Source organism: Camelus bactrianus, chromosome 5, assembly GCF_048773025.1.
Source record: "Camelus bactrianus isolate YW-2024 breed Bactrian camel chromosome 5, ASM4877302v1, whole genome shotgun sequence".
Taxonomy (NCBI): domain Eukaryota; kingdom Metazoa; phylum Chordata; class Mammalia; order Artiodactyla; family Camelidae; genus Camelus; species Camelus bactrianus.
Window position 1 is genome coordinate 58,962,177 of NC_133543.1, and position 26,935 is coordinate 58,989,111.

The window sequence follows — 26,935 nt, forward strand, 5'->3', positions numbered from 1 at the left end:
TTGAAATGAAAAAAATTACTTATATTTTTAAAAAGGGGAATATTTTAAAATATGATTCTTCCTTTAAGGATTTAACAATTTGGAAAATCACGTGGGGAAACACTAAATAACAATAGTCCAGTCTTGGAATACAAAGTTTAAAGAGAGATAAGAAAAATTTAAAAAATCTAACTTCAAAAAGTAGCTTCTAAGGGGGGAGGGTATAGCTCAAGCAGTAGAGCACATGCTTAGCATGCATGAGGTCCTGGGTTCAATCCCCAGTACCTCCTCTAAAAATAAACAAACAAACCTAATTACCTCCCCCCACCAAAAAAAATTAAAAATTAAAAAACAAAATACATTAAAAAAAAGTAGCTTCTATTATTCTGCAGTGATATGAGTGTTCAGTATGTCACTAATATCCAGATTCAAATTTTACAAAATCTCCTCCTATAAAAAAGTATTAATTCACATGTCAGAAAAACTATCTAAATCTTAGGAATGGGCAAAGGTATTACTGGATGTTCTTTCATGCAGTGCTGAGCTTGTACCTTTGACTTTCTACAGACTAATTAATAGGTACTAACCTCTGTAGGGATTGAATCATACCTCACAAATTACTGACAACTTCATTAATGAGTTGCGTATGTTTGACTTACACTTATTTTATATTTACATGAGAATCATGATTTTATCCTTATGAAAATCACACTTCAACATAAGCTTTATCTTATTATTCAAGAATGTGGTGGGTGGGGATCATATTCTAATTTTTACCTGGTAAGTAACTGTTAATTATCTTCAAATACTCATCTCCATGAATATTCTAATATGTATGGACACAATTAAACTCTTGAAGAAAAGATTTATCAGTTACATTCAAAGTAGATACGCTTGAATAAGCAAAAATCTAAATTTCAGATTTATCTCCAAGGAAATCTGAAACCGTACAAGCACAAAGGGAACAAGAATAAAACAGTGGAATTATAAAGAGGAGGGAAAAAGATCATTCCTGCCAAGTCCTTTCAAAGGAAATAACATGACATTTTTAAAATAGTAAAGTCCTATATAAATATTACTTTTTCCTTTATTTTATATATTTAGAGAGGTTAAGACAAGACAAATTAAATTACTAAACCACAATAGTTTATTAACTAGCACATACCATTGCTCAACAAATTTGAGGAGAAAGGTATTTACCATATGGTCTTTAGTCAAAACATTTGTGAAAGTTTTTAGTCTGGAATCTAACTTACAGAAACATTCAAAACCTATTTCTCTTTTACTCCTATTCTTCCATCTGTAACTAGAACACTTACCCTTTCCTAATAAAACATTTCCAAAGAACCTAAGACTGACTGAACCTTTTACTGGACAGGCACTCAGATGTTTTATTTTTTGTTTTACTTATGCTAACAATTTGTGTGCAAGATCTGGAATGAAAATGCATCTTTGTATGTATCGTTGTGTGCTTAGTGCAGATTCATATGTGTGTTGTATGTTATATACATACTATTTCAATGTGTATGTCTGCTTGTATCTGTTTGTTGGGGGATATTTTTCTCACTGAAGAAAATAACTTTCTGCAAACTAAATAGAAGTCAGAATAGATGGAGCCAGAACTGTTCTGGACAGAAACATGAAGGAAGTCTTTGGTCCTGAATCCTAACTACCATGGTCTCAAAAGAACAGGATCAGATGCAGTAATAAGAGAAAAAGAAACAAATTTAGAATGGTGGCTGGTTATCAATACCAGTAAAAACAAACAAACAAAAAACCACTTATACTCATGAATGACAATAAAGAATGAGAAGGTGAGATCCTCTTGATTATTAGTCTCCCAATTTGAGGATAAGATTAATGCTAGTACTGCTTAAATTTTACCTTATCATTAGGTTAATTATATCATCTAACCAGCAAAAAGTATCAAAGCCACTTGGTACAATGCTGCTGAAGATCAGAAAGTACTGGAATATCTGAGTTGCTAAAAAGGAAACTAAACAAGAAGGTATCTATTTCAGAGACAGGAAGGATATACAAAGAATTATTCAGGTGACCAATGAGAGATTAATATTCAGTGGCTGATGGAAAACATTAGGGAAGTGAAGAAGAGGAAGGTCATCTAGAAGAAAAAATTTAGGAAGGATCAAAGGCAAGAAAATGTGAAACTGTGGGAACAGGTTGTCATTAAAATGATGACTTGGTGTTTCTTTGATGAATATTGTGGACAGCTGGTAATAAATCTTTTTTGTGAATAATTCTATAAAATAAAACACAAATTTTTGCTTACAAGAACAGTACTCATAATAAAGTTACCCTTTAAAAATTACTTAGAATACATACAAAACAGAGGCTTAATTGTAACAACCCAAATGATCCAAAATAACATCAAGAAAAATAACTATTAATTAAACATCTATGCTGAACTTAATTATACATTGCTCTAAGTATCATTTAATGGCTGGTGTTGAACTGCCCCTTAAAGCTGAATATGTTTGGCAGAATATTAGCCAGCATTTGAAACTACACTCATCTGATTAGGACATTAGGCTTTTAACTAAGTGCCTAGTGCTTACTTACTTGAGAAAATAGTCTAGCTGAATCTCTTCAATGTCTACAAAGAAAATATATTGATATAAAGAACTTTAACACTTAAGTTTTAAAACATCAATCTATGACATCAGATCAAGGCAGACAGGAATTCTGTCTTCTACTTTTATCCTCCAAGATACACAGTATATAGTCACTATGAATTCATACAGCGTGAGACTCAACTAGGCAGAGCATTTCTGAGCAGATGCCTATACTTAAGCACGATGGGACAGGCTCCTCACAAAAGAGGTCTTGGCTCCTACCCATTGTTCACAGGATTAGTTTCTGAACCACCACCCTGTGGTCACTGCATTCTCTCAGAGCAACACTTCCTGCAAGCCTCTGGCATGAAAGGCAGAATTCCCTGCCTATCTGAAGTACTCGCTCACCATGGCAATATTCAGGCCTACTGCTTTCAGCTTTTACTTTCTTCCTTCACTACACTTTTGATTCTCCTCCCTGGGATGCAGTTTCCCATGCAACGATCAGGGTAATACCTTTCCTAACGCAATCCAGCAGCCAGGGCTGCCTTCCCTTACAGTGCCAGCACACCCCTTCTAGTAAGTCTACAACACAGTCAAGTCAACCAATGACAAATATTTGCAAGATAAAAATGAAAAACAAAACAAATCATCTGGCTTCCGCTTAGGATAGGTAGAAAGCTGGAAAGAGCATTGCTCCAATCCTTACAACAACAACAAACTAATGCAAATTAGTAAGTTTTCTTTAATCCATCAGAGTTAAGTCCACAGGAAAACCAATTAACCTGAAATCTACAGAAATACCATCCTTACAGGAAAGATGGAGCCAGAGCATTTGCCTACTGAGGAAAATACCAGGCATGATACAAGCCAGGTAAGAATTCAGCTAAAATTTTTAATGAATTGCTAAAGGCCAAATGTGGTTCAGTGTGAAAGCACAGAACCCACGAGACGCAAAGACACAATAAAAATTCAAACTCACTTGCAAGCTCTTTTCCACAGGCCTCCTGAGGACTCATGAGAGAGATGGGGGGTACGTAGTATAAGACACTTGAAAACAGACCTGAGGGAGGGAACAGCGATCACCACTGGAAAGACGAAGCTGAAGCGCAGACTAGATTCTTCAACTCTATCTCCCCTAGAGAACAAAGCCTTCTATCCTGAAGGAGGTCAGCGAGCCTGAATGACCAGAAAGCACAAATAAAGCCCTACTGCAGCTGGGAGGAAGCGGCAAGAAAAACTCTCTATCCTAGTGGAGGCAGGAACATATTATGATCCCAGACTACCACGGGCCCCCTAAAGCTGGGGAAGAGGGCCCTACCCTCAGATCCATGGTCACAGAGCTGCCACAGACTGAGGCTAACTCAGAGCAACAGAAAGTGCCCCACCGACAAACACTGAGTAATAAGTAAAAGCAGTCTATTGCAAAGAGAGACCTTTTCTGAGGCACAAGTACAGAGGAAAGATCTACAGCTGATGGTAGGACAAACATTGAATTAAAAAAAAAAAAAAAAAAAAAAAGCTCTCTGGCAAATCAGCCCCATCTTCAACACAATGTAACTCCAGAGAAATTTGAAATTTGAAGCCTGTGGTGCACTGAGGAAAGTAAGAGCAATAACAAAAGCCAAAGCCAATTCAGCTCCTGGCTAGACTAAATCAGCCCTTCCCTTACCCTGCTAAAAAGATGGGCCCATGTGCAGGAAGAAATACGATTTCTCTCAGTCCTAAACAAGATGTTCAACATATAAAAAGCAAGAAAGTAAACAACCTACTGTCAGGAGTAAAACCAAACAACATAACTAGAGTAAGACATACCAGATACTAGAACTATTGGGTAAGGAATTTAAGATAACTATGATATATGCTAAAGGTTCTCATGGAAAAACTGCAAGACAACATGCAAAACAAATGAGGATTTCATCAGATACAGAAACCATAAGGAAGAACCAAACAGAAATGCTACAAATCAGTAACATGATAATGGAGATGAAGTGAATTTACAACTGGCTCATCAACAAACTCAACACAGCGAAGGAAACAGTGAACTTGAAAATAGAGCAGAAGAAAATACCCAAACTGAAACACCAAAAGAAAAAAAAAAAAGGAGAGGCTAGAAATGAAATAGAACACTAATCTAGAATGGAGAGAAATTTTTAAATGGTCTAACATACATTCAAGTGGAGTTCTAGAAGGAATAGAAAAATAAAATGGGGCAGAGGAAATATTTAAAAAGAAAATGTCTTCAAGAATTTTCCAAAATTGATGGCAGACATCAAAACAGAGATCCAATAAGTGCAGGGAACACCAAACAGAATAAGTACCAAATAAAACATGCCTAGATGTTATAAAACAAAACTTCTGAAAACCAAAAACAAAGTGAAAATCTTGAAGCTGGCCAAGGGGAAGAAACAAACAAAAACACACAGGGGACCAAAGATACAAATAACAGTAAAGTTCTCAGAAACCATGGAAATGAGAAGGCAATGGTGTGATATATTTCATGTGCTGAAAGAACTAAACAAATAATGAAAAAAAATTCTATCCCCAATGAAAATATCTTTCAAAACTGAAATAGAAATGAAGATTTTTTTTTCAGGCAAAGAAAAGCTGAGAAAATTTAATGCCAACAGAACTACAATGCAAGATATGTTAAAGGTAAGTTCCTTAGGCAAAAGGAATATACCAGCCAAAAAACTGAAAAGAAATGAAGAACACTGGAAATGGCATAAGTGTAGGTAAGTATGAAATTCATTTTTACTATTTTAATTTCTATAAAAGACAACACACTGTCAATAGCAAAAACAGTAGCAATATATTGTATGCTTACAGTACAGTAAAAGTAAAATGCATGTAAATAATGAAGAAAAGTATCAGAAATATACTGTTTAACTTCCACTGTATGTGAAGTGGTGACTTGAAAATAAGAATTCACTAACTAAAAATCCATATTGTAAACCTATGGCAACCAATGGAAAAAAACTAAGATATAAATTACAAGTCAATAACGGAAATAAAAATGTAATAATAAAAATCCCTAATCTAAAAGAAGGCAGAAAAAGAACAAAAAAACAAAATCTAGCAAGATGGTAGATTTAAATCCAACTATATTAATATTAATAATTACATTAAATACAAATGGTCTTATAAACCACTGAAAAGACAAATACTATTGGGGTGGATATGAAAGCAAGACCCAAATATACTATATCTATAAGAAATCCACTTTAAATGTAAGGAAACAGATAGGTAAATAGATAACAGGTAAACAGGTAGTAAGGAAAAAGATAAAATTTGCAAACATCAATCAAAAGATGCTGGAGTAGGGAGGGGAGGGTGTAGCTCAGTGGCAGAGTGCGTGCTTAGCATGTACAAGGTCTTGGGTTCAATTCCCAATACTACCACTAAAAAAGTAAATAAATAAACCTAATTACCTCTCCCTTCTCCCCCACCCCAAAAAAGAAGAAGCTGGAGTAGCTGGAGAAGCTGGAGTAGCTGGAGAAGCTGGAGTAGTATCAGACAATGTATACTTCAGAACCAGATATATTATCATGGATAAGGAAGAGACATTTAACAATGAAGTGATAAAGTGGTCAACTCACCAAGAAGACATAATGATCCTAAATTTTTATAAGCTCAGTAAAAGAGCTTCAAAATACATTAAGCAAAAACTGATAGAAAGAAAAGGAGAAACACATCCACAATTATAGTCAGAGAGTGCAATATTTCTCTTTCAGTAATTGACAGAATACATAAACAGAATATTACAAAGAACACAGAAAACCCGAACAACAGTATGAACAATCTTGACGCTTACAGATAACTTCACCCACAAGGGCAGGATACACAAGAACAGTACACACAGAATACATATGCACGAAGGAGTCAGCAAGATAAACCATATACTGTGTCAAAAACCAAACCTTAACAAACTTAAAGTACCCAAAGTCATAAAACACATATTGTTAGACTATAACTTACAAATATTAACTCAAAATGGATTACAGATCTAAATATAAAACCTAACATTATACAACATCTTGAACAAAACAAGAAAATCTTTGTGACCTTGGGTTAGTCAAAAGATTTCTCAGCTATGATACCAAAAGCCTGATTCATAAAAAGGAAATTTAAAAATTAGACTTGATTAGATGTTAAAAACTCCTCAAAAAATGAGGTTAAGAGAATGAAAAAGCAAGCAGACTGAGATGCAGTACTTGCAAATGACATATCTGATAAAGAACTTCTATCCAAAATACATAAAGAACTCTCAAAATTCACTAATAAGAAAACAAAAAGCCTTAAAAATGGACAGAGTTGAACAGCCAACACCAAACATGCACAGATAGCGAATAAACACTTAAAAATATACTCACATCATTAATCATTAGAGAAATGCAAGTTAAAACCATACTGAGATACCTGTACACACCTACTCGAGTAACTACGATTTAAAAACAAAGAAATACTGAGTGCTGACAAAGATGCAACTGGAACTTTCACACACTGCTGGTAAGAATGCAAAATGATACAGCCACCATGGAACTGGCAATTTGGAAGTTTCTTATAAAGTTAAACAAACATACACTTACCATATGACCCAGCAATCCCACTCCTAGGTATTTTATCCCTTAAAGTAAAAATTCACACAAAAGCCTATACACAGATGATTATAGTGACTTTATCTGTAATCACCAAAATCTAAAATAACCCCAAATGTCCCTCAACTGTGTAGCCAACTGGGAATGAATAAAAAGACTGTGGTACATCTACAAAATGGATTACTATTGAGCAATAAGGAACTACCAATACATCCAACAACATGTGTGAATCCCAAATGCAAATGCCTATGTGAAAGAAGCCAGATTAAAAATGCCACCTACTTTATCATTCCACCTATATGGCATTCTGAACAAGGCAAAACCACAGGGACATAAAACAGATCAGTGGTCGTCAGGAAGATGGAAGAAGGAACTGACTATAAAGGACCATGAGAGAACTTCTGGAGTGATGTGACGTTCCCCCATTTCTTGATTGTGATGATGGTTACAGATGTGTTTGTATTGGTCAGAACTCTCAGAACTGCACATTAAAACTGATGAATTTTATTGCACTTACCTTTTTAAATGAAGAAAAATCTCACACATTTCTAAGACATTTCAAGCTATCTCACTTAAAAATTAACTAGGTTTTCTTAAATCTATCTGAGATACCTTGGCAACTTTTCCTCACTACCAAAAACACACTGACATTGACTTTATTAAAAATAAAAATGACTAATGTAGTATGGTAAAGTCCAAAATGAGTCTATTGTCTGACTCCTATAAACATTCCAAGGCTCTATATTCTACAGGGGTGGGTTAGGCTTTGTACCCTTCAATGCCTCCACACTTTGTTTAGTATCTATCAATTCTCCTACTAGGAATCTAGGATAAATAGGTTGTGGAAGGAAAAATACAACAGATTTATTTAAATTTATATTCCATCTTAGGACTTCTTTCTGATCTACAATAAGATGTACAGTCCTCCCTCAGTATCCGCAGGGAACTGGTCCCAGGATACCCTGCAGATACCAAAACCCATGGATGCTCAAGTCCCTTACATAAAACGGCACAGTACAATGAATATATTCAGCCCTCCACATCTGCAGATATTAAAACCGAAAACACAGAGGGCTGACAATATATTTACTGAAAAAATCCACTTATAAGTGGACATGTGCAGTTGAAATCCATGTTGTTGAAGGACTGTTTCACACACAAAAAGAGGGAGATTGTTATGTCAATAGGAAAGGATGGATAAATGTGTTCATGTATCAAAATCAAATCAGATACTAAAAAATAATTATGACATCATACAAAATAGGCTCTAGCTTCATTTTCTAAATGTTTAGGATTTCCAAGTATTAGTTAAATGCCCCCTCATTATGTAATAATGTAATATAATAAAAATGTTTTTAATAAAAAGGTTCTACTTATTCAAGAGTTCACAAAGAGTGATGAAAATAAGAGAGCATTTGTGGTCTTTGACAAAGAATCATAATTCATTCAACAAATATCTGAAATGTTGACTCTATATATTTTTTTAAATGGGAGGTACCAAGGATTGAACCCAGGACCTCATGCATGCTAAGCACATGCTCTACCAGTGAGCTATTACTCTCCCTGCCTCAACTGCAGATTAATCATTACTTAGGCACTGATTTAAGCATTGCTTAGTATCCAACGCAGAACAGACAAAATCACTCCAGCAAACTGCTGTTTTTAAAGATGTAACACACTTCTGCTTTTTTTAATAGAGTATATTTACCTCAAAGCCAAGTCTATCCTTTTCTTTCCAAAAACAAAAATGTGTTACTTTCTTATCCCAAAATTCATCTGGCTTCACTACACAAACAAGGGATACTTCAGCTGGAACAACATTCTATAAAATACAGAAAATTATAAATTATACACATAAATGAATAACTTACTAACAGTACAAATTATTAGATATTCATGATTAGGCAGAGTAATTAAGAGACCTTTGGAAAATAATTAAAATAACAAAATAGGATAAATAACTCCAAAATTCAAAACATACATAGTAATAAAGAAATACTTAAAAGATAAGTTGATTCAGAAAAGGTTTCAAAAGACAAAGCAATACAGACAGTACACGTGAATTATTTTTGTTTTACTGAATCTCTCTAATAGGAATATACTTAAACCACATGACAATTTTAAGCTGAGAAATTATTAAATTTGGCCTTTCTATGATATGAAAAAATTTTTTCTAACACAATCACCTTGGAGAATTTCTTCCAATAATTTAAAAGCAATTTTCTCACAAAATAAGTTTATCAGCCATTATATAAAGAAGCCAAGATTCTGTGTGATTAACTTGAAGAAGAGGACAAAGCTAATCTTTGACAAATACTATTTCACATTTACTAGGTATGGTTATTCATATCACCTGAAGAATGAAAATTAACATTTACTGAGTTAATGAACATTCCACATATATTTTACCAGCAAGTCCCACAGAATCCATCTTTAAAATATATCTTACATTTCTACCACCTGCACTGCTAACATCCCCAAAGTAGTCGGCCTTTTGAAATATCCTCTTAGCAGGCCTCCTTGCTTCACATTTTCTCATGCTCACAACAAAATTCAAACCCCTTACCAAAGCCAAGATAGCCTTCCAAGCTCAGGGCCCTAATGACCTCTCAGACTTCATCTCACACCTCTCCCCTCTTAGCTCACTTCTCCACCCCAGCCACGATGACTTTCTGGCATCTCCTGAAATGTGACAAGTCTGTTCCCACCTCAGGACTTTGCCCTTGATGTTTCTTCTGTCTGGAATGTTCTTTGCCCTATGCCTAGAAGGACTACTTCCTCAGTTTATTTAGGATTCTACTCAAATATTCCCTCTTCAGAGAGACCTTCCTTGACCACCCTTACCTAAAAGCAGCAACATCTGCTCAGTCTCCTTTTACAATGTATTTTTCTTAATAGCATTCATGATCTGATGTTACATTATTTAGTAATTTGCCTAACTGCTTATTGTCTGACTCCTCAAACAGAATACAGGCTTCCCAACAGCAGGTACCTTGTCTACCATGTCACTCCTGTATCTCCAGTGCCTATGGCAGTACCTGGTATACAGAAAATACTCCAAAACCTTTGTTGAATAAATAAACTCACGACAAGTGGATCTCATTCTCCCAATTTTACAGAAGAATGAATTGAGCTTCAGAGAACTAAAGTAACTTGTCCAAGGGAACAGAGTTGTAAAGGATGGCGCTGGAACAGAAACCAGATCTGATTTTAAAGTTCCACCACACCGTTTCAGATGTTCTGGACCAGGGGTCAGTAAATTCTTTCTGAAGGTCTATACAGTCTCTGCTGCAACTGTTTTAATTCTGTTGCTGTAGTGTGAAAGCACCATCAACAACATGGAAACAATAAAACTTCACTGACAAACTCTAGACCATAACTGGCACTACTGAATAAGTTATATAATTATAATAATTATTATCATTGACGAGGAGGATAGAAAATCTTTCAATTTAAATATAGAATGGATTTCTCACCTAGTAGTTATCTTAACAACTTTTACAGAGAAGAGTTAATCTTCAGGGTTTGGAATATAAAAGTGCCGGGAACACATCTGACAGAAAGTTATTATGGGACATGAACCTGTGCTCCCTAAAAAACTGATCCACTGGAGCTATGTCCTTTCCAAACCAAAGGAGTGATTCTAATGACGAAGGTTTAGGCCAACCATTTAAGAACAAGATGATGAGTAGATAATGTGGGGACCACCTCAGAAACATCCCACTTGGTAAATACACACTTGGAAAGGATAGAGCCTACACCTGGGGCTTAGGTTGTGCTGAATTCCACTCGTGACTCTCTCCCATGTTCACCATGAGAACCTGGGTAAGTTATGTAAAATCCCTGAGCCTCAGTTGACCTTTGGGGATAATAGAACCTGCTTCTCAAGTCTGGGAGGATGAAATTAAATGAGATCACATTTACATCTCAAGCCGAGTACAGTACCTGAGTCACACTAAGCACAAAAACTAAAAGCTAAAAACTAAAATCACCATTTCCATCCCTCGAATCCTTTTCCTAATCATCCCAAATAAAAAAATAAACCATTAAGAATCATCCTCCTTAGTTATCATTTAAAATTCTTAATTATATTCCTTTCCACAGAACCCTAAAACAGCTACCAATTATTTCCCAATTCATTTAGAATTCTTGACCTTTCTTTCAATCACTGGTATTTACCTAACTGAATGTTTACTATTCACTTAACAGCCAACATATTTCCCCCAATTGGCCTGCCATCAGCTCCTTTCACTGCATTCACTTAATTTCTGAGCTATCAGTAAGTCAGGGTCCGTGCCAAGAATGCCCTTTCCACTCTCTTTCATTTAAATTAGATAATCTCTTTTATTTAATTCATGTAACTTTTACCTTCTGTACAAACCCTTCTAAGGAAACCCAGGTACATGAGAGCAATCTACCCCCTTTCAATCACTCAAATGTTTTATTTTTCTACTTCAGATCACAATATCCTCAATACCCTCATAATAAATCAACAAACATCTACTAGGTACCTACTACAGGCAAGGGATCACAGAAGTATTCTGTGAGGAGCACGAGGAAATTTAAAACACAAGACTAGGACCAAATGAGGGGCTCTGTATCCACAGCTATTTATGGAATACTTATTTGTGAGCTGCTAAAGCTCCAAGGACACAGCTCTCCAGCACATTTCTTTGGGATTAGACGTAAATATAAGACTATCATGACTCCTGGTATTTTCGGAGGAAAGAGGGGAACAGAGAGGAGAACCCTATCAGAACCACCTGAGAGGCTTTTTCAGATTAGACTTAACCAGTCCTACTCCCTGCCTATAGTATCAAGGGACAGAAGGGGGATGAGGCAGATACTGCAGTGTGCACAAGCTCCCAGGTGGGTCTCATATCCTCTGCCCTCACACTCTGAGACTCACTTGCCTACTTGCTTAAATTACTTAAACATGACAAATTATTTTTGATCATTTGCAAAACCTTTGGAATGTGGCTGAAAATTATTTTACCACTCAAGAGTCTAACCTGTAAAAACTGAATTTAAACAGTCCAACAGTGATCTGTGCATTTCAGAACTCGGTCACTCCTGAGAAGCCTGGGCACAGTCCAATAAATGAAATGCATTTGCTGTTATCATCTTATCTATTGCTGTAAAATAAGACCATTTCCTGATAGTCAAAAATAAAATTACCTGTAGCATTAAGACTACTGTTTTCACCACATTCCACTGTGATTTTCTGCCGTCCACAATCACAGTAAATCCTCTAGCCTTACACTTTTCACTGAAATAAAACAAAATCAGAGTATTAAAACAAGCTTCATATTTTATTCTTCATAATCTTAAATAAAGTTTACAGCTGAATCATAAATGGAGCAGCATTAATCTCACTTGGTTTGGTTTACATTGTCGATAAAGAAAATTCTTCAGAGTATCCTCAGTTTTCTCAAGCAATTTATTTTTCTCATTTCAGGAAACACTGACAATTTAATAAGCTAATTTCGAAAGAAAATTACCCTAAAACCATGTAAATCAATGTTTTAAAAAGAGAAGAAATCAAAGCAACATTCAAATAGTCTCACTAGCCTCTCAATTTCTTCATCTGTAAAATGGGATCTCAGTGAAGTCTAATGACCGCCAAGTGTGTATATAGTTCTTGTCTCTCCTTCCTGCTTGAAGTGTAAGTTTTGTGAAGTGATAGTTTAAAACAGGTAAGCTATTATTAAACCATTAAAAATGAGCTTCTTGGAGTTCTTTTGAAAAAGAGAAGAAATGGAAGCAACATTCAAATAGTCTCACTAGCCTCTCAACAAAATATTATCTTGAGTGTTGGAAAATGTGTTGTTATATATCATATTCAATTATTCCAGTACCGACTAAACACTTCCTAGAAGACTACCCTAGTAAAATGCAACAACGTGGAAAAACTTAATCCTAAGACCAAAAACTACATAGCTTTATTATTATTATTATTATTATTATTATTATTATTATTATTATTATTATTATTATTATTATTATTTTTACTTATAAAATCAGCTTAATGCAAGGATCTCAACTGCCCTCCTCTAACACAGTGGAAGAAAATATAGTTTTCTTATTAGCAGGTCAAGGATTTGGTAGTAAAATCTCTCCTCAAAGTTCTCCCAATCACCTACATTATAGGAAAGGTTAATAGTAGACCCTTTCCTGAGATTTAAATTCAACAGTCCAGGGAATTTTACTAATCCTCCCTTACTCACTCCAAGCATTCACATTAACCTCAAGAGGAATCTTGGAGAAGTGACATCCAGTTCTATACAGGAACAGTAAGGTAACAAGAATGACGATGATATTGTGAAAGATTTAGAAGAACAGGTGCCTCTGTAGGCAGGGACAGAAGCTGAACTTCCAAAGGAAATAGAGAAGTGTTCAAGACACAAGGAAACCGAAACACATGTCCATACAAAAAATTGCACACAAATGTTCATAGCAGCATAATTCATAATAGCCAAAATCAGAAACAACCCAAATGTCCAACAACTGATGAACAGAAAAACAAAATGTGGTAATCCATTCAACAGAGCATTATTCAACCATAAAAAGAAATGAAGTATTAATACATGCTACAACATGGATAAAACTTGAAAACATTACGCTAAGTGAAAGAAGCCATATACACAAGCTCATATATCATATGATACCATTTTACGAATGGCCACTAGAGACAGAGAGTCCATTAGTGGCTGCCAAGGGCTGGGAGGAGGGGCGAATGGGATGAGGAGTGACTACTAATGGGTATATGATTTCTTTGAGGGTTGATGACAACGCTCTGGAATTAGAGAGTGAGGGTCGCACAACCTTGTGAATATACTGAAAACCACTGAATTATACACTTTAAAAAGGGTGATTTTTTTTATAAGTGACATATATTAATAAAAATGTTATAGTATTCTATTTTTGGATTTTGCATTATAAAAAAAAAGGATTCACTAAGCATTCTTTAGTGGGTAAAAAGGGTGAGGCAATACAATGATCACTTCTGGATTAGCAACAGCACATAAAGACTTGCTGGGGGAAGCAAATCTGACATCTAATTGCTAGTTGTGGGATCAGGTAAGAAAGAACACTATGACTTAGGGAAGATACAAGCCCAAGAAAGACCAGCCTATTAGGGCAGCCGTCTGTTGGTCTTTAGAGAAGTGGCAGCAACTCAGGGACTCTAGCAATGCACTATGGAAACTTGCAGGAAGGGGAGCTAAGACACACAGAGCTGTCCAGGGAAGGGCCTTCTCTGCTCAGGACTAGAGCCAAGAGAAGTGTGCCATACCCATAATCTGGCACTTTCTTGTCACTGGCATCTATATCTTTGAGGCTCAGGTTAAACAATCATTTTGTTAAACACGTAAGTTTTACACAAACAACATATTTAGTATTTCAAAGCACACTAAATCAATCTGCGTATTAAGACAAAGAAAATAATGAAGCTTGCAAATACCATGTGCAGCGATCTTAATGGCATAAAATACTCTAAATTTATCTTTTAGAGTACTTAAAAATACACAATCATAGTTTTCTCACATTTTACTGAGACAGACAAAGAAAAAACATACAATCCAAAGATATTACATATTTGAAAGTTGCAAGACCAAGTGATCTTTCAACTACTTGACAGGAATGATTTTTTTAAAAATTTCATTCCTCCAAGTGGAGTGCTGGTTTAAATTGTTTTTAACAAGAACATACTTAATCTAGAAGCATATTATGTCCCTTATAAAGGGCATGTTAGAGTAGCTGATGTGCTATATAAATAAATTCCTGCACTACTATTAACATGTTTATCATTTTAAGACCAGTAACAACAACAAAAAATCTACTAAGACCCTGTCTGCCTCCTTGTTTCTACTCCATCAGAGCCTTTCAAGAGTGAAGTGACTGAGTTAAAAAAGCTATTAAGAGGGGAGAGGCTCCCTAACAAGCTCACTCACTCTGACTAGAAAGAGACTATCAACGGATTTTCTGGGTTCAGTACTCTGTAGCTCTTCACTAATTCCTTTGATTACAGCTAAGGGGTCCTTTTCCACCCAGAGAGCTCTGCTTATACTTGAGTAATGGCCCTAATCTCAGTTATGCTTTATAATTCTTGTTTACAACTTACCTTCATTAGACAGCACACTTCCAGAAAGCAAGAATACTGTTTTTACTGACATGGCAGATTCTAGCATAGTGCTTTAAATACAAAGGGACTTTAAAAATGTTAGGTGATGCACATCACATCACTCCTCAGTCAGAATGTAACAATGGCTTTCCTTCTCATTCAGAACTGAAGCCCTGACCATGGCCTACAGTCCTCTAAGATCTGACTCCAACCTCTGAAGCTCTCTGAAACAATTCCACCCAACTACGCTCCTTACTGATCCCACAACATGCTGAGTCCACTCCTGCCTCAGGGCCTTTGCACTTACTACTCCTTGTGTCTAAAACATCCTTTTTAAAATGCTCTTTCATCAGCTATCTGTAGGGCCTGGTCCTTACTTCAATCATTTCTGGTAAAATGTTATCTTACCATTGTGTAAAACACTGCCACACACTCCTTCCCATTCCATCCCTGCCTTAACTCTTTCCATTATCTGTTCTACAGCACTCATGAACATCCAACATACTGTGCATTTATAATATTCATTTGATCATTAGGGTATAAAGCCCATAAGGGCAAGGACTGGGCCTTTGTTCACCCATTTCTTCAACACCTAGAATGAGACAAGAAACTCACTGTAGGATCTCACATATTTACTGAGTGACTAAGACTTATAAGCTTAATTTGTGTGATTTTTGGCAAGTCATTAAGTCTCTGCATTCTGATGTTTCTTCTACAATATAAATGAGTTTTTCTACAATTAGGAAGAACTGACCTAAAATCCAAATTTGAATTAAAAAAAATCAAAACTTGAGAGAAATATGTAAAGGTAACTCCTGTAGATGTTGAATCTCTACAGAATTAGAATAATCCGATCAAGATCCATCCTAGCAAGTACTTGGCAGCATTCCTATAAAGAGGATTTAAGTATGGGTAAAGTGGTTAGTCTAGATGACTGAAGGTGCTTAGTCTAGATGATTGTTAAGGTACTTCCCAATCCTGACATTCCATGATTCTATAACAGGATGATCAGTAAGTTCTCTTTGAGCAAGAAAATGGTATGATTTTAAATATACACTGAATATACTGTTGAAAGAAAATATTTAAAACAAATAAACAAGATTTTCAACATTTCCATTATAGTACTATGTTCACCAGAGTTACTTTCATATGTCGGCTACCACTTGTGATAGATCCAGGTTAAACGTGAATGAGTATTACCAGTTATCAATAGCTATGGCACTGTGATTATAACAGAGGTAGCTGCAACAGTGACTAGGAACACAGGCTTGGAGCCGGACTGCCAGGTCCAAAACCCCTCCCAGCCCTACTTTACCACATCTTCTTGGTCTAGATACTTAAATTACCCACTGTTCCCATGCCTAAGTTCCCTTATATGTCAGATGGAGATAAGGATGATAGTGCTCGTTTCGTAAGGCTGTTATGAGAATTAAATGGCTTACCATTAACCTATTATTTCCTGAAATATAGGATATTCTTTTTATAAATGCCTCCCAATCATTACCCATAAGGAAATTCTCAGGTCCATTGTTAACTTAAAGTTCTCAAATAAAAGCAAGACCAGCCTAGACAAACTTCTCATCCATCAAAATAGCTTCTACTGAGCTGCAACTTCTATATGTTTATTTGATTTTCCAAGAAAATGTAAGATACTCTGAGAATGTTCAGTCAGTCTGCTTTTGAGTACACAGAGTTCTGAAGAAACTGAAACAGTAAAAGAAAGTAAAAAAGAGAAACCCAAATCCACTGACCCCAGTGACTACCTATCACTGATTAAGTATGAGGTACTGCAAAAGGCTATGAAAAACTACAAATTATAAAACACAGTTTCTCCCCTCAAGGAGCTTAAGATCACTCAGAAAGGTGAAAAGGCGGGGACTACTTTAAACTCACAAACATCACCTTTTTTTTTTAAATGTTACTAGGGAAACCACATACATCTTTGAAAAATTGTTTTAAGGTAAGACAAATAATATATGTAAAAATTCAAGAATTATTAAACACATTATGATTAAATGCCTAAAGAGTCAGAAATGAAAAGTGCTGTAAGTCTGGACAACAGCTGGAAGATTCTGGAAAGTATCTATATAATGGAGCTAATAAAATTTAACATAACAAGGTATAGAGCAAGCAGAATATAAGCAAAGGTACTGCTCATTAATTTGGGGAAGCTTCTTAATTTCTCTGCTCTCATTTCTTTATCTATGAAATAGGGGTAATAGTAGTATCTAGCTTATCCTTATTTTGAAGATTGAGTTAATACAAGTATTTAGTTTAAAACTAAGTGCCTTGCATGGTAAGTGCTCTAGAAATATTAATCGAAAAGGTGAGACAAATCATTCAAGGTCTTGGCATAGCAGTTAAGGCTGAAAGACTGCCCTTAAGAGTGCAGACCTAGTCCTTCTTGTCTTCACAATGCATGGTGTACAAGTCTGAACTTGGTATCAACAAATTAGCCTGGCTACCGCTGTACTAGTCCAGCTTGACAACTAAGCCATCCCACTACATGAAGTTAAGCATTCGAAAAGGAAACAGAGAAGACAGAAAAAATTAAAAATATATGGCAAATGGAGAGGCTGTGAAGGAAAGGGAACCCTCCTACACTTCTGGTGGGAATGCAGTTTGGTGTAGCCAATGTGGAAAACAGTATGGAGATTCCTCAAAAGACTAGGAATAGACTTATCGTATGACCCAGGAATCCCGCTCCTGGGCATATATCCAGAAGGAACCCTACTTCAAAATGACACCTGTACCCCAATGTTCATAGCAGCACTATTTACAATAGCCAAGACATGGAAACAGCCTAAATGTCCATCAACAGATGACTGGATGAAAAAGATGTGGTATATTTATACAATGGAATACTATTCAGCCATAAAAACTGACAACATAATGCCATTTGCAGCAACATGCATGTTCCTGGAGAATGTCATTCTAAGTGAAGTAAGCCAGAAATAGAAAGAAAAATACCATATGAGATCACTCATATGCGAAATCTAAAAAAAACAAAAAACATAAATACAAAACAGAAAGAGACTCATAGACATAGAATACAAACTTGTGGTTACCAGGGGGACGGGGGGTGGGAAGGGACAGACTGGGATTTCAAAAAGTAGAATAGATAAACAAGATTGTACTGTGTAGCACAGGGAAATATATACAGGATCTTGTGGTGGCTCACAGCAAAAGAGAATGTGACAATGAATGTATGTATGTTCATGTATAACTGAAAAATTGTGCTCTATACTGGAATTTGACACAACATTGTAAAATGACTATAACTCAATAAAAAATGTTTAAAAAAATACAGCAAAGAAAGGAAATAATACCTTAGGTGTCACATTTTAAAATGGGACACTGTAAGTTTTCAATACATATTCACTGAATGAATGAAATGAGTATTTAAAAAGCACTCATGAACAGAAAAAGCATGTTCAGAGCAATTAACTACAGTGCTTTGAAGAGGTCAACACAATTATATCTCTATTTGCCACAAGTGCATTTGTTGAGGAGAAAAAAGGAAGGCACAGGCTCAAACTTTCTTAGATGCTTATCCCATAAAAAAAAAAAAAAAACAAAAAAAAAACAGAGAAGAGCCATCCCAGTCACATCCTCACAGACTATACTGAACTTTTTAAAGTCTAGAAAGACAAATCAATGATAAATTAGTGTTTTTTATACACACACACACACACGCACACACACACACACACATACATATTCAAACTACCTTCTAATTGCTCTGCAGAGTGCTGTAAGCTCCAAGGAGGCTCCTTAAAAGTGGGGGACGGAGCGCTGCAGTGGAATTGGGGATGAGGAGAAAGGGCCGTGGGCCTCCACTTCTGTCTGTTCTATAAATTTCTTTAAATAAAATGTCCAAAGATAGTTTTTTTAAAATTCTGAACATACAGAATATATGCCCTACAGAATTCTGGTAGTTACAAAACTACTTGTATGGGATTCATATGATAATTTCACCATTTTAAAGAATTATAGAGCTATACAGTTGTTGTATTTCCTTTGATGATCTATTTTAGGTCGTTTCTATGATATCTATTGCTAAGTCTGGTTTGTTCCTTCAATATGCATATAACGAATACCTAAGGTCTCCAAATCATTTTTATGAGCATTGTAGATACAGAGACAAATAAAACATGGCTCTGCATTCAAGGACCTCACAGTCTATAAAGACTGTGACTCCGCAGTAAACTCTATGACACCAAGAAGCGAATAGGAAAAACCACCTAAAAGGGCTCCTTACAAAGGTAATAGTGGGAAAAAAGGTTGAGAAACACTGATGTATATGTTTTACCATGTATTTTTAAAAAGCAGGTAGTCTCAGTATCTTATAATCACTTTGTATAATAGTACTGAAACAAATTTCATTCTACACACTCAGTGTGAATATGCTGTTGATTTAAAATTCTGAAATACATAAAGAAATGATATAAACACCTACTTGTGAGGCTTTTGTTAGTGCTAATCTCAATATTTACTTTCTAATGAAAAGATTTACAGATTAATTTATATTTCTTGTCTTTACCTCCATAAGGGAATCTTGGATTTGACTCTGCTCTCTGAATCATGGACTCATAATTTCTGATCTTGTTGTTTATGTCTAAAAGGTACAGCAATGGCTGGGAAAACAAAAGAAAAATTCTGTTTACCGTAATCTCCTAAAATTAAACACTCGGGTTGGCCCAAATGTGTCAGTCTTTCTTACTCTTTAGTAAAAGCCCTTTACAGAAAGTGGGGCAGCAATGCTAGTCTTGAACTCCACATAGATCTGAATACAAGGAGTTACCTGAACATAACCTAGTATTCAGATCAAGCTACAATTAACCTGAATCTCTCCTCTATTCTCAGCCCAAGAGTCTGAAACAAACAAAAAAGCTTAGGGCCAACCTGTGTGAAAAGGAATCAGGAAATGCCCCCATTTTCAACTGTTACCCATTTAAAATAGGTATGTATCACACCTTGTCTCTGGTCATTAAAATAAGCCTAAAATACAAGTAAGAAACTGAATAGTTTTTTTTATTTTTACATAACTTTGAAAGGTGTTATCTTCAAAATGTTAACATGTTCGTTGCCAAAAAAGGCTATTTTTGGACATCTCCTATAAAGAAGAGGCCACATTAGCTAGCTACATACACAGCTGGAGCTGTCTAGAGACATTCACAGCTGGGAGGAGTAAGCTTTAACAGCAGGGGATGGGAGACACAAGCAGATGACACAAAAACTGCAGACACACTAAAAGAGGAAACCCCTTCCAGACTCAAGCTGAGCCCAATGTGACAAGGATAAACTTAAAAACAGTTCTGGGATGGAAAGAGGGGTGGAAAACACATAATAGACATGTGATAAAATAAAGCAGTACAATGTTGGCTGCAGGCTTCCAAGCAATGGGCAAATGGTGTTTACTGTACAATTCTTTCAACTTTTTTGTATATTTGAAATTTCTCATAATACAATCTAAAAGTGGTTTTTGAATGGTAGGCATTCTGAAGGAGAAAAGCCAGTTTTTAAGTTTGCACATAATAAACTGCTGTCCAGAGTTGCAATGTAGAGCTCAAAAACACTCTAACTCTCTAATGAAATGGCAAGTACTGATAGAAAGCTGCCAATTACATTTTAAATGCCAAAGTTACAGGAGTTTGATCCAAGAAAGCAGACAGCTAACAATTCAGAGCTTTCACAAATATTTGAGAAAGTCAAACTTTAGCAGAAAAATTATCAAAAATAAAGTATCCAGGTATCTGTTTTGTCTTGCTAGAATAAGTTCTTCCATCTTGCTTCAACTTTTATCTTCTCTACTAGCTGGCAGGTATGTGTAGATATGCAGAAGTCATGTATAATTTATACTGAAAGAGTATTACATGTATATATATGTAAGAAAGAAAGAGAGTGAGAGAAAATTTAAACAGTATTAGCTATTTTGCCCTCCACTGTACTTTCTGCTTGCACACAAGCAGTGAACAGACAGGAGACAAAACTGAAACTCCTAGTCCCTTAGCCCATCTCAGGGATCCAGTGTCTCTTACAGTGTGAGCATCTTGGGGGGTTGAGAGTGATTCTAATATATAAGAGTGCATTTTCTTATCACAAACCTAATCACAAGCCTACTGGAACCCACCCTCAGTCGTATGTCCCAATGCTGGAGGAAAACTAGCATATTCATGGAAAAATAGGTTATTAGTCTCTAATCCTCCCTTAGGCATCTTTCAAGGATAATTCTGACTATCAGTAATTTTTGCATTACATTCTAACTTCAAAACCTCACCTAAAATGCATCTACACTGTACTCTATTCATCTGCAGTATGAAGAGCCCTGGATTGGTGTCAGGAACTGCAGATGTCAATCCTAGCTCTTCTACTAATTAGCTGTGTAATACTAAAGTAACTAACCTCTGAGTCTCAATTCCCTCAACTATAAAATAAGGCAGTTGGTTCAGATGGTCTCTAAATTCCCCAACTACTTTTAACCATCTATGGATCTATGAATATCTTTTCATAATTTGTTAGCAATGTGTCTAAAAGTAGTTTATTATCTAATGACGAATAATACAAATTAGCAACAAGCAGCTCAGAGAATTAGCAAGGCTATTCAATACCAATACACTGTGAGGTCTGATAACTTTCCTTTCAAAAAAGTAAAAAAAGTGAGAATTTTCACTTGAAGACCTCTATTTCCCCAATATTGAAAAAAGTGATCAGTAATAGAATCATTACTTTATTGATCAATATTGAAAGTAGATGTGATTAAAGTCAATTGTTCTAAAATATAATTTTAACCCTGTATTCTGCAAGGTGGTTTAAAATGAAATAATCTATTACGTCAGTAATTCCAATAATAATAAAAGAAAATGATACAAAGAATTGTTTGCTCTGAATAAAATGTTTAAAGTTCACTTTTTGGAGCTTAAGAGCATAACATAACAATAATATAAGAGAGAGTTCTGTTTCTTTTACCACCTCTGTATTTTGCAAACAAAAAAAATCTGTCCTCGTTCTCGTGCTTTATGGCAGTGGTTTGCAAATCTGGCTGTACGTTAGAATTACCAGGGAAGCTTAAAGAATTCTTTAAAAGTTCGATGAACAGGCCTCCCAAGAACAATTATATCAGAATCTCTGGAGGTGGACCCCCAGGCATTAAAATTAAAACAAACAAACAAACAAACAAAAATCTCCAGATGATTCTAACATGTAGTCATACTTCAGCCCCCAAATACCACATATGGGAAAAGAAGCTGGGGAGGGGGCTTTTCGTTCTTGTTGTTGAAGTAATGGGTAGGCTTATGCAAATATAAAGGTTTAAGTTTTGTCTTCACTCAAGAAACATAACAATTAAAAATTCAAGGATCTTTGGATTAAAATATTTAAAAAATTTTGCATTTAATATAAAAATGTTTTAAACTCCAAATAGCCTTCACTCAATATATTAAAACATAGATATATTTATATCTAGTGAAATAGCTACCTAAATATAAGATGCTTTCTACTGAATTCATTTCTCTAAGTTTTCTTAAATTACATGGGATATAGACAGATGCTCAATCTTTGTGTTCCTTAAAAATTGACAGTACGTACATTTTGGAAATCTGTATCATTCATTGCATCAGGAGCATAAAGTCTATTTTATCTGCTGTGGCATCATAAATTACTGATTCTAGTGTTTTCAATTATAATTTCACTGCTCATAAAATAATATAGCAAAGTATACTTTAACAAAAGCAGGAATCATTAGTAAGTAAATGAAAACATATTGAAATTTAAGAAAAGACACCTTTAGAGTCACCTTGGAATGCTGAGTAGGTAGTCTAAGGTGACACTCAGCTCATCCATATTTGTCTGTTCCAGGCATAATGGAATTGTCAGAATGAGTCCACTTCGTCTGTCCTTTCCTCCTGTTAAGGGGAAATATACATAAATTTAACATGTAATAGATATTAAAGAACTAAATGAGTAATATATATTTGGATCCAATGTTACTAAAACAATTACAAGTTTAAGACACCAGTAAAAACTATCTAATGGCTGTTTATTTTATACATTGTAAATGTTTACAGTAGTATAGCAAAATTATTCAAAATTTGGAAAAAATAAGAGGAAAAAAGTTCACCCATGAAATCTTCATTTAAACACAGCAATTATCATTTTGTTTAACTTCTTCCATTTAGTCTGCTTCTTATTCAAATCAGTTCATCAAATACCTATTGTGTGCCTAGCACAGTAAGTATTTACAAGTAAAACAAAACAAATTTCCAACCAACCTAGGAAAAAAAGCTTTAAGACATAATAAATAGAATGAAATATGACAGTTTATTTGCTAAGCTGTGTTGTACAAAACATATAAAATATTATTAAAAGGGATTTTTAATGGAGAAAATGGTAAGAGCTATGATAAATGTAAAAAGTTTCACAGAAAAATTAAAACTTAAGAAAAATGGGTAGAATTTATAAACCAAGTCATAAGAACACTCTGTGATGAGGCGTGATCTAAACTCACAAAGGTCAGACAGGCATTCTTTGCTTATGAGGCAATAAAGGGAAAAGCCCTTTGCGACCGAGCAGTGTATGGGACCTGGATACAGAAGTCTGAAAGCCAGGTAGTGGAAAGCACTTAGATTTGATGGATGTTCAACATTTCATGGATGTTCAAGTCCTCCTCAATTTTCCATAAGCATTAGAATATAATCAATACTTTAATACCCACATAGCTTCTTTGAAAGTTCCCCACATGATTGATTTTCACACTGAAGCCCATCTTTTGACCCAACTGACATTCATGGCAATTTTAGAAGCTTAAAAAACCAGCAAATACTAAAAGAAACAATTCTGTATGATCTCTAACACTAAAAACTGAAAGGAGTGAAATGAAAAAAATGACTCCTATGAATGACAAGGATGCAATTCATGATGTACCAACCATAAACGATTTGTCTTTTATCAGGTTAAACATATAAATTACTGATATTCAACCACCTTGTTTAATCTCAATAAATGGCAATTTCAAATGGTTCAACTTTAACTGCAAATTTTTTTTGTTTAGCATACAGGTTTTTTTTTAATGGTGTACCCATGGTTTTTAAACGGTCTCCCCTGAATGATTTTCTTGGTTTGAAATTTTTTTCTCTATTATTACTAGTTGAAATAATTAACAGTCAACAGAGAAAGTCAAGAGGAGTTGGGCTAAGAAAAGTTTCATTTGCTCCTTGAAAATCACTAAGCTTGATCCCTGCATTAAACATTTGCAAATAGGTTCATATCTGGACTGCAGCATTCTGACCCACTGTGAAATTGTCTGCAGAGGACAGGTGTAACAATCAGGACAGCATTTAATTTCATGCCTTCAGCTTTCACTAAGGGACAATAAAATAATCACCAGTGTACATGCAAAAGAAGGCAGATGCCACGAAGAAAAAGATTTTCAAGATAGGTATGGTCATCACAGTCAAATGCTGCACAGAGACAAGTGTGATAAGAATGCAAAAAAGTCACTAATAAAGACTTTTTAAAAATAGTTAATATTCAACAGTATGGGCAAACAGGCATTTTCACACACTGGTGGGAAAAATAACAATTGAAGCAATATTATTAGAGGGCAATCTGACAAAACCTAACAAAAATTTAAATGTAAAGTCTTTTAACACTTCCACTTGTAGGAATTTATACTGCTAAACTTGTACAAAATGCACAAACTATGAATAAGAACATTTCCTACAATACCATTCATATCATTAAAAAAATAGAATGTACATGTCAACTGGTAAGGGAAGAAGTTTTTTTAAAAAAAGAAAATACTATTAAATAAAGAAACAATAATACTAGTAGAATTCAGTATCTTCTTTTGTCCTTTATAATCTACACTAGAAAAACATGTCAATTTACAGAGAGATACAATGTACATTGAAAAAGGACATTAGTAGCCTAAATATCAATTCTGATAGGATCTAAAAAGAGTAAGTGAGAAAGAGCAAAATAATATAAACAATCTTAAATAGGTGGGCCATAGTACCTATTATAAAACATGTGCAAATTTACTCAATGATCTAAAATTCCAGAAAGTCGCTACACTCAATGTCACCACTGCTTTCACACTAGTCAAATATCTGAAAGCTTCTCTTTTGACTCTTCTTAGTTCATGTAGACTTTGGGTTAATAACTGGCAGTAAATTCAAGCCTGTATATCCAAATTTGAACAGTAGAAAGCGAAAATCATGTGACGTATATTTCATAACTCCTCCTTGTATGAAGACGGAAGACAAAAGCTAGGACGGAAGCTATCATAAAAACGAATCACTCTGTATTTCAGAAACTAATTTAGATGCTGGTTAGTCAATTATTCTCAGCCTGTATTAATTATTTCATTTTTATATGAGAAGTGAGACATCATGACATTTACCTTATAGAGGTCATTTTAATCAAATTGCAGAACAGAATAAAATTTGGCCTGCCAAGTACCAACAGTGACAGAGTTGGCTCGCATAGCTATCCACTCTGAGTAAAAAGTGTCTCAGAAATACCTTTAAAACAAAACCTTCACAGAAAAATGAAATGCATTTCTGTAAAACTTATCAAATAAAAAAAGTTTAAACAAGTTTATACAATAAAAACTAACAATCTTAAGAAGAAAACATACCTGAAAGGAAGGCTAGTTTTTTCTTCAGAATGGGTAATATTACGGAGGCCTCCATTTCACTCCAGTAAACTTCCTCCAGTAAATCTTCCTTTCTGAAAACACAGAAAGTTAAATGTCTACTACAAGATAATTACTCTATGAAATATCCACAGGCATACCTCATTTTTTTATGCTTTCCTTTACTGTTTTTACAAATTGAAGGCTTGTGGTAACCCTGTGTTATGCAAGCTGGGGCCATTTTCCCACCAGCATTTGCTCATTTTGTGTTTCTGTGCCACATTTTGGTAATTCTTGCAATATTCCTAACTTTTTCACTATTATTATATTTGTCATAGTGGCCTGTGATCAGTAATCTTTGATGTTATCACTGTAAGAAGATTACGACTCGCTGAAAGTTCAGATGATGGTTAGCATTTTTTACTAATAAAATAAATTTTTAAATTAAGGTATGTATGTTATTTATTTAAATATGTTATTGCACATTTAACAGACTACAGTGTTGTATAAACATAACTTTCACATGTACCAGGAAACCAAAAAATTCATGACACTCGCTTTACTGACGTATTTACTTTTTACTGTCGTCGTTTGGAACCCAACTAGCAGTATCTCCAAGGTATGCCTGTACTTATTACAGCTTACCCAGGTTTCTCAATCTGAGCATTATTGACATTTTAAGTCAGATTATTTATTCTTTTTTTGTAAGGAGTTGTCCTGTGCGCTGTAGAATATTCAGTGGCACCTCTGGCCTCTACCCACTAGAACACCAACACCATTCCTTCTTCCCAGTTGTGACAACCAAAACGTCTACAGACATTGCTAAATATCCTCGGACGCAAAGTAACAGCCAGTTGAGAATCACTGGCTTAACTGCTTTTCAGAGCAATGCTCTTGGGCTAGAACAGTGTCTGGTACACAGCAGTAACTAAATATATTATTTGTTGAATGAATCAATCAGTCAAACAGGCAATGTTCTAGTACTCTCCTTATTAGTGACACAACTTAATTCCAAACATCTGATTCT

General features: G+C 35.1%; 1 protein-coding gene across 5 annotated transcripts in view; it reads right to left on the reverse strand.

The window, feature by feature from the left end:
• SESTD1 (SEC14 and spectrin domain containing 1) overlaps positions 1-26,935 on the reverse strand; it is a 118,054-nt gene that overhangs the window by 53,954 nt on the left and 37,165 nt on the right. For 2 of the 5 annotated variants that reach the window (XM_074363976.1, XM_010959979.3), the window contains exons 2-5: positions 25,912-26,003; positions 23,068-23,176; positions 12,329-12,419; positions 8,859-8,972 (exon numbers count right to left, since the gene is read on the reverse strand). In XM_074363976.1, coding sequence (XP_074220077.1) covers positions 8,859-8,972; positions 12,329-12,419; positions 23,068-23,176; positions 25,912-25,966 — 369 coding nt within the window. In that variant the 5' untranslated portion in view covers positions 25,967-26,003. Of the gene's footprint in view, positions 1-8,858; positions 8,973-12,328; positions 12,420-19,815; positions 19,910-23,055; positions 23,177-25,911; positions 26,004-26,935 lie in introns of those variants that run through there. The other 3 variants (XM_045520401.2, XM_074363977.1, XM_045520400.2) reach the window with 3 other exon arrangements.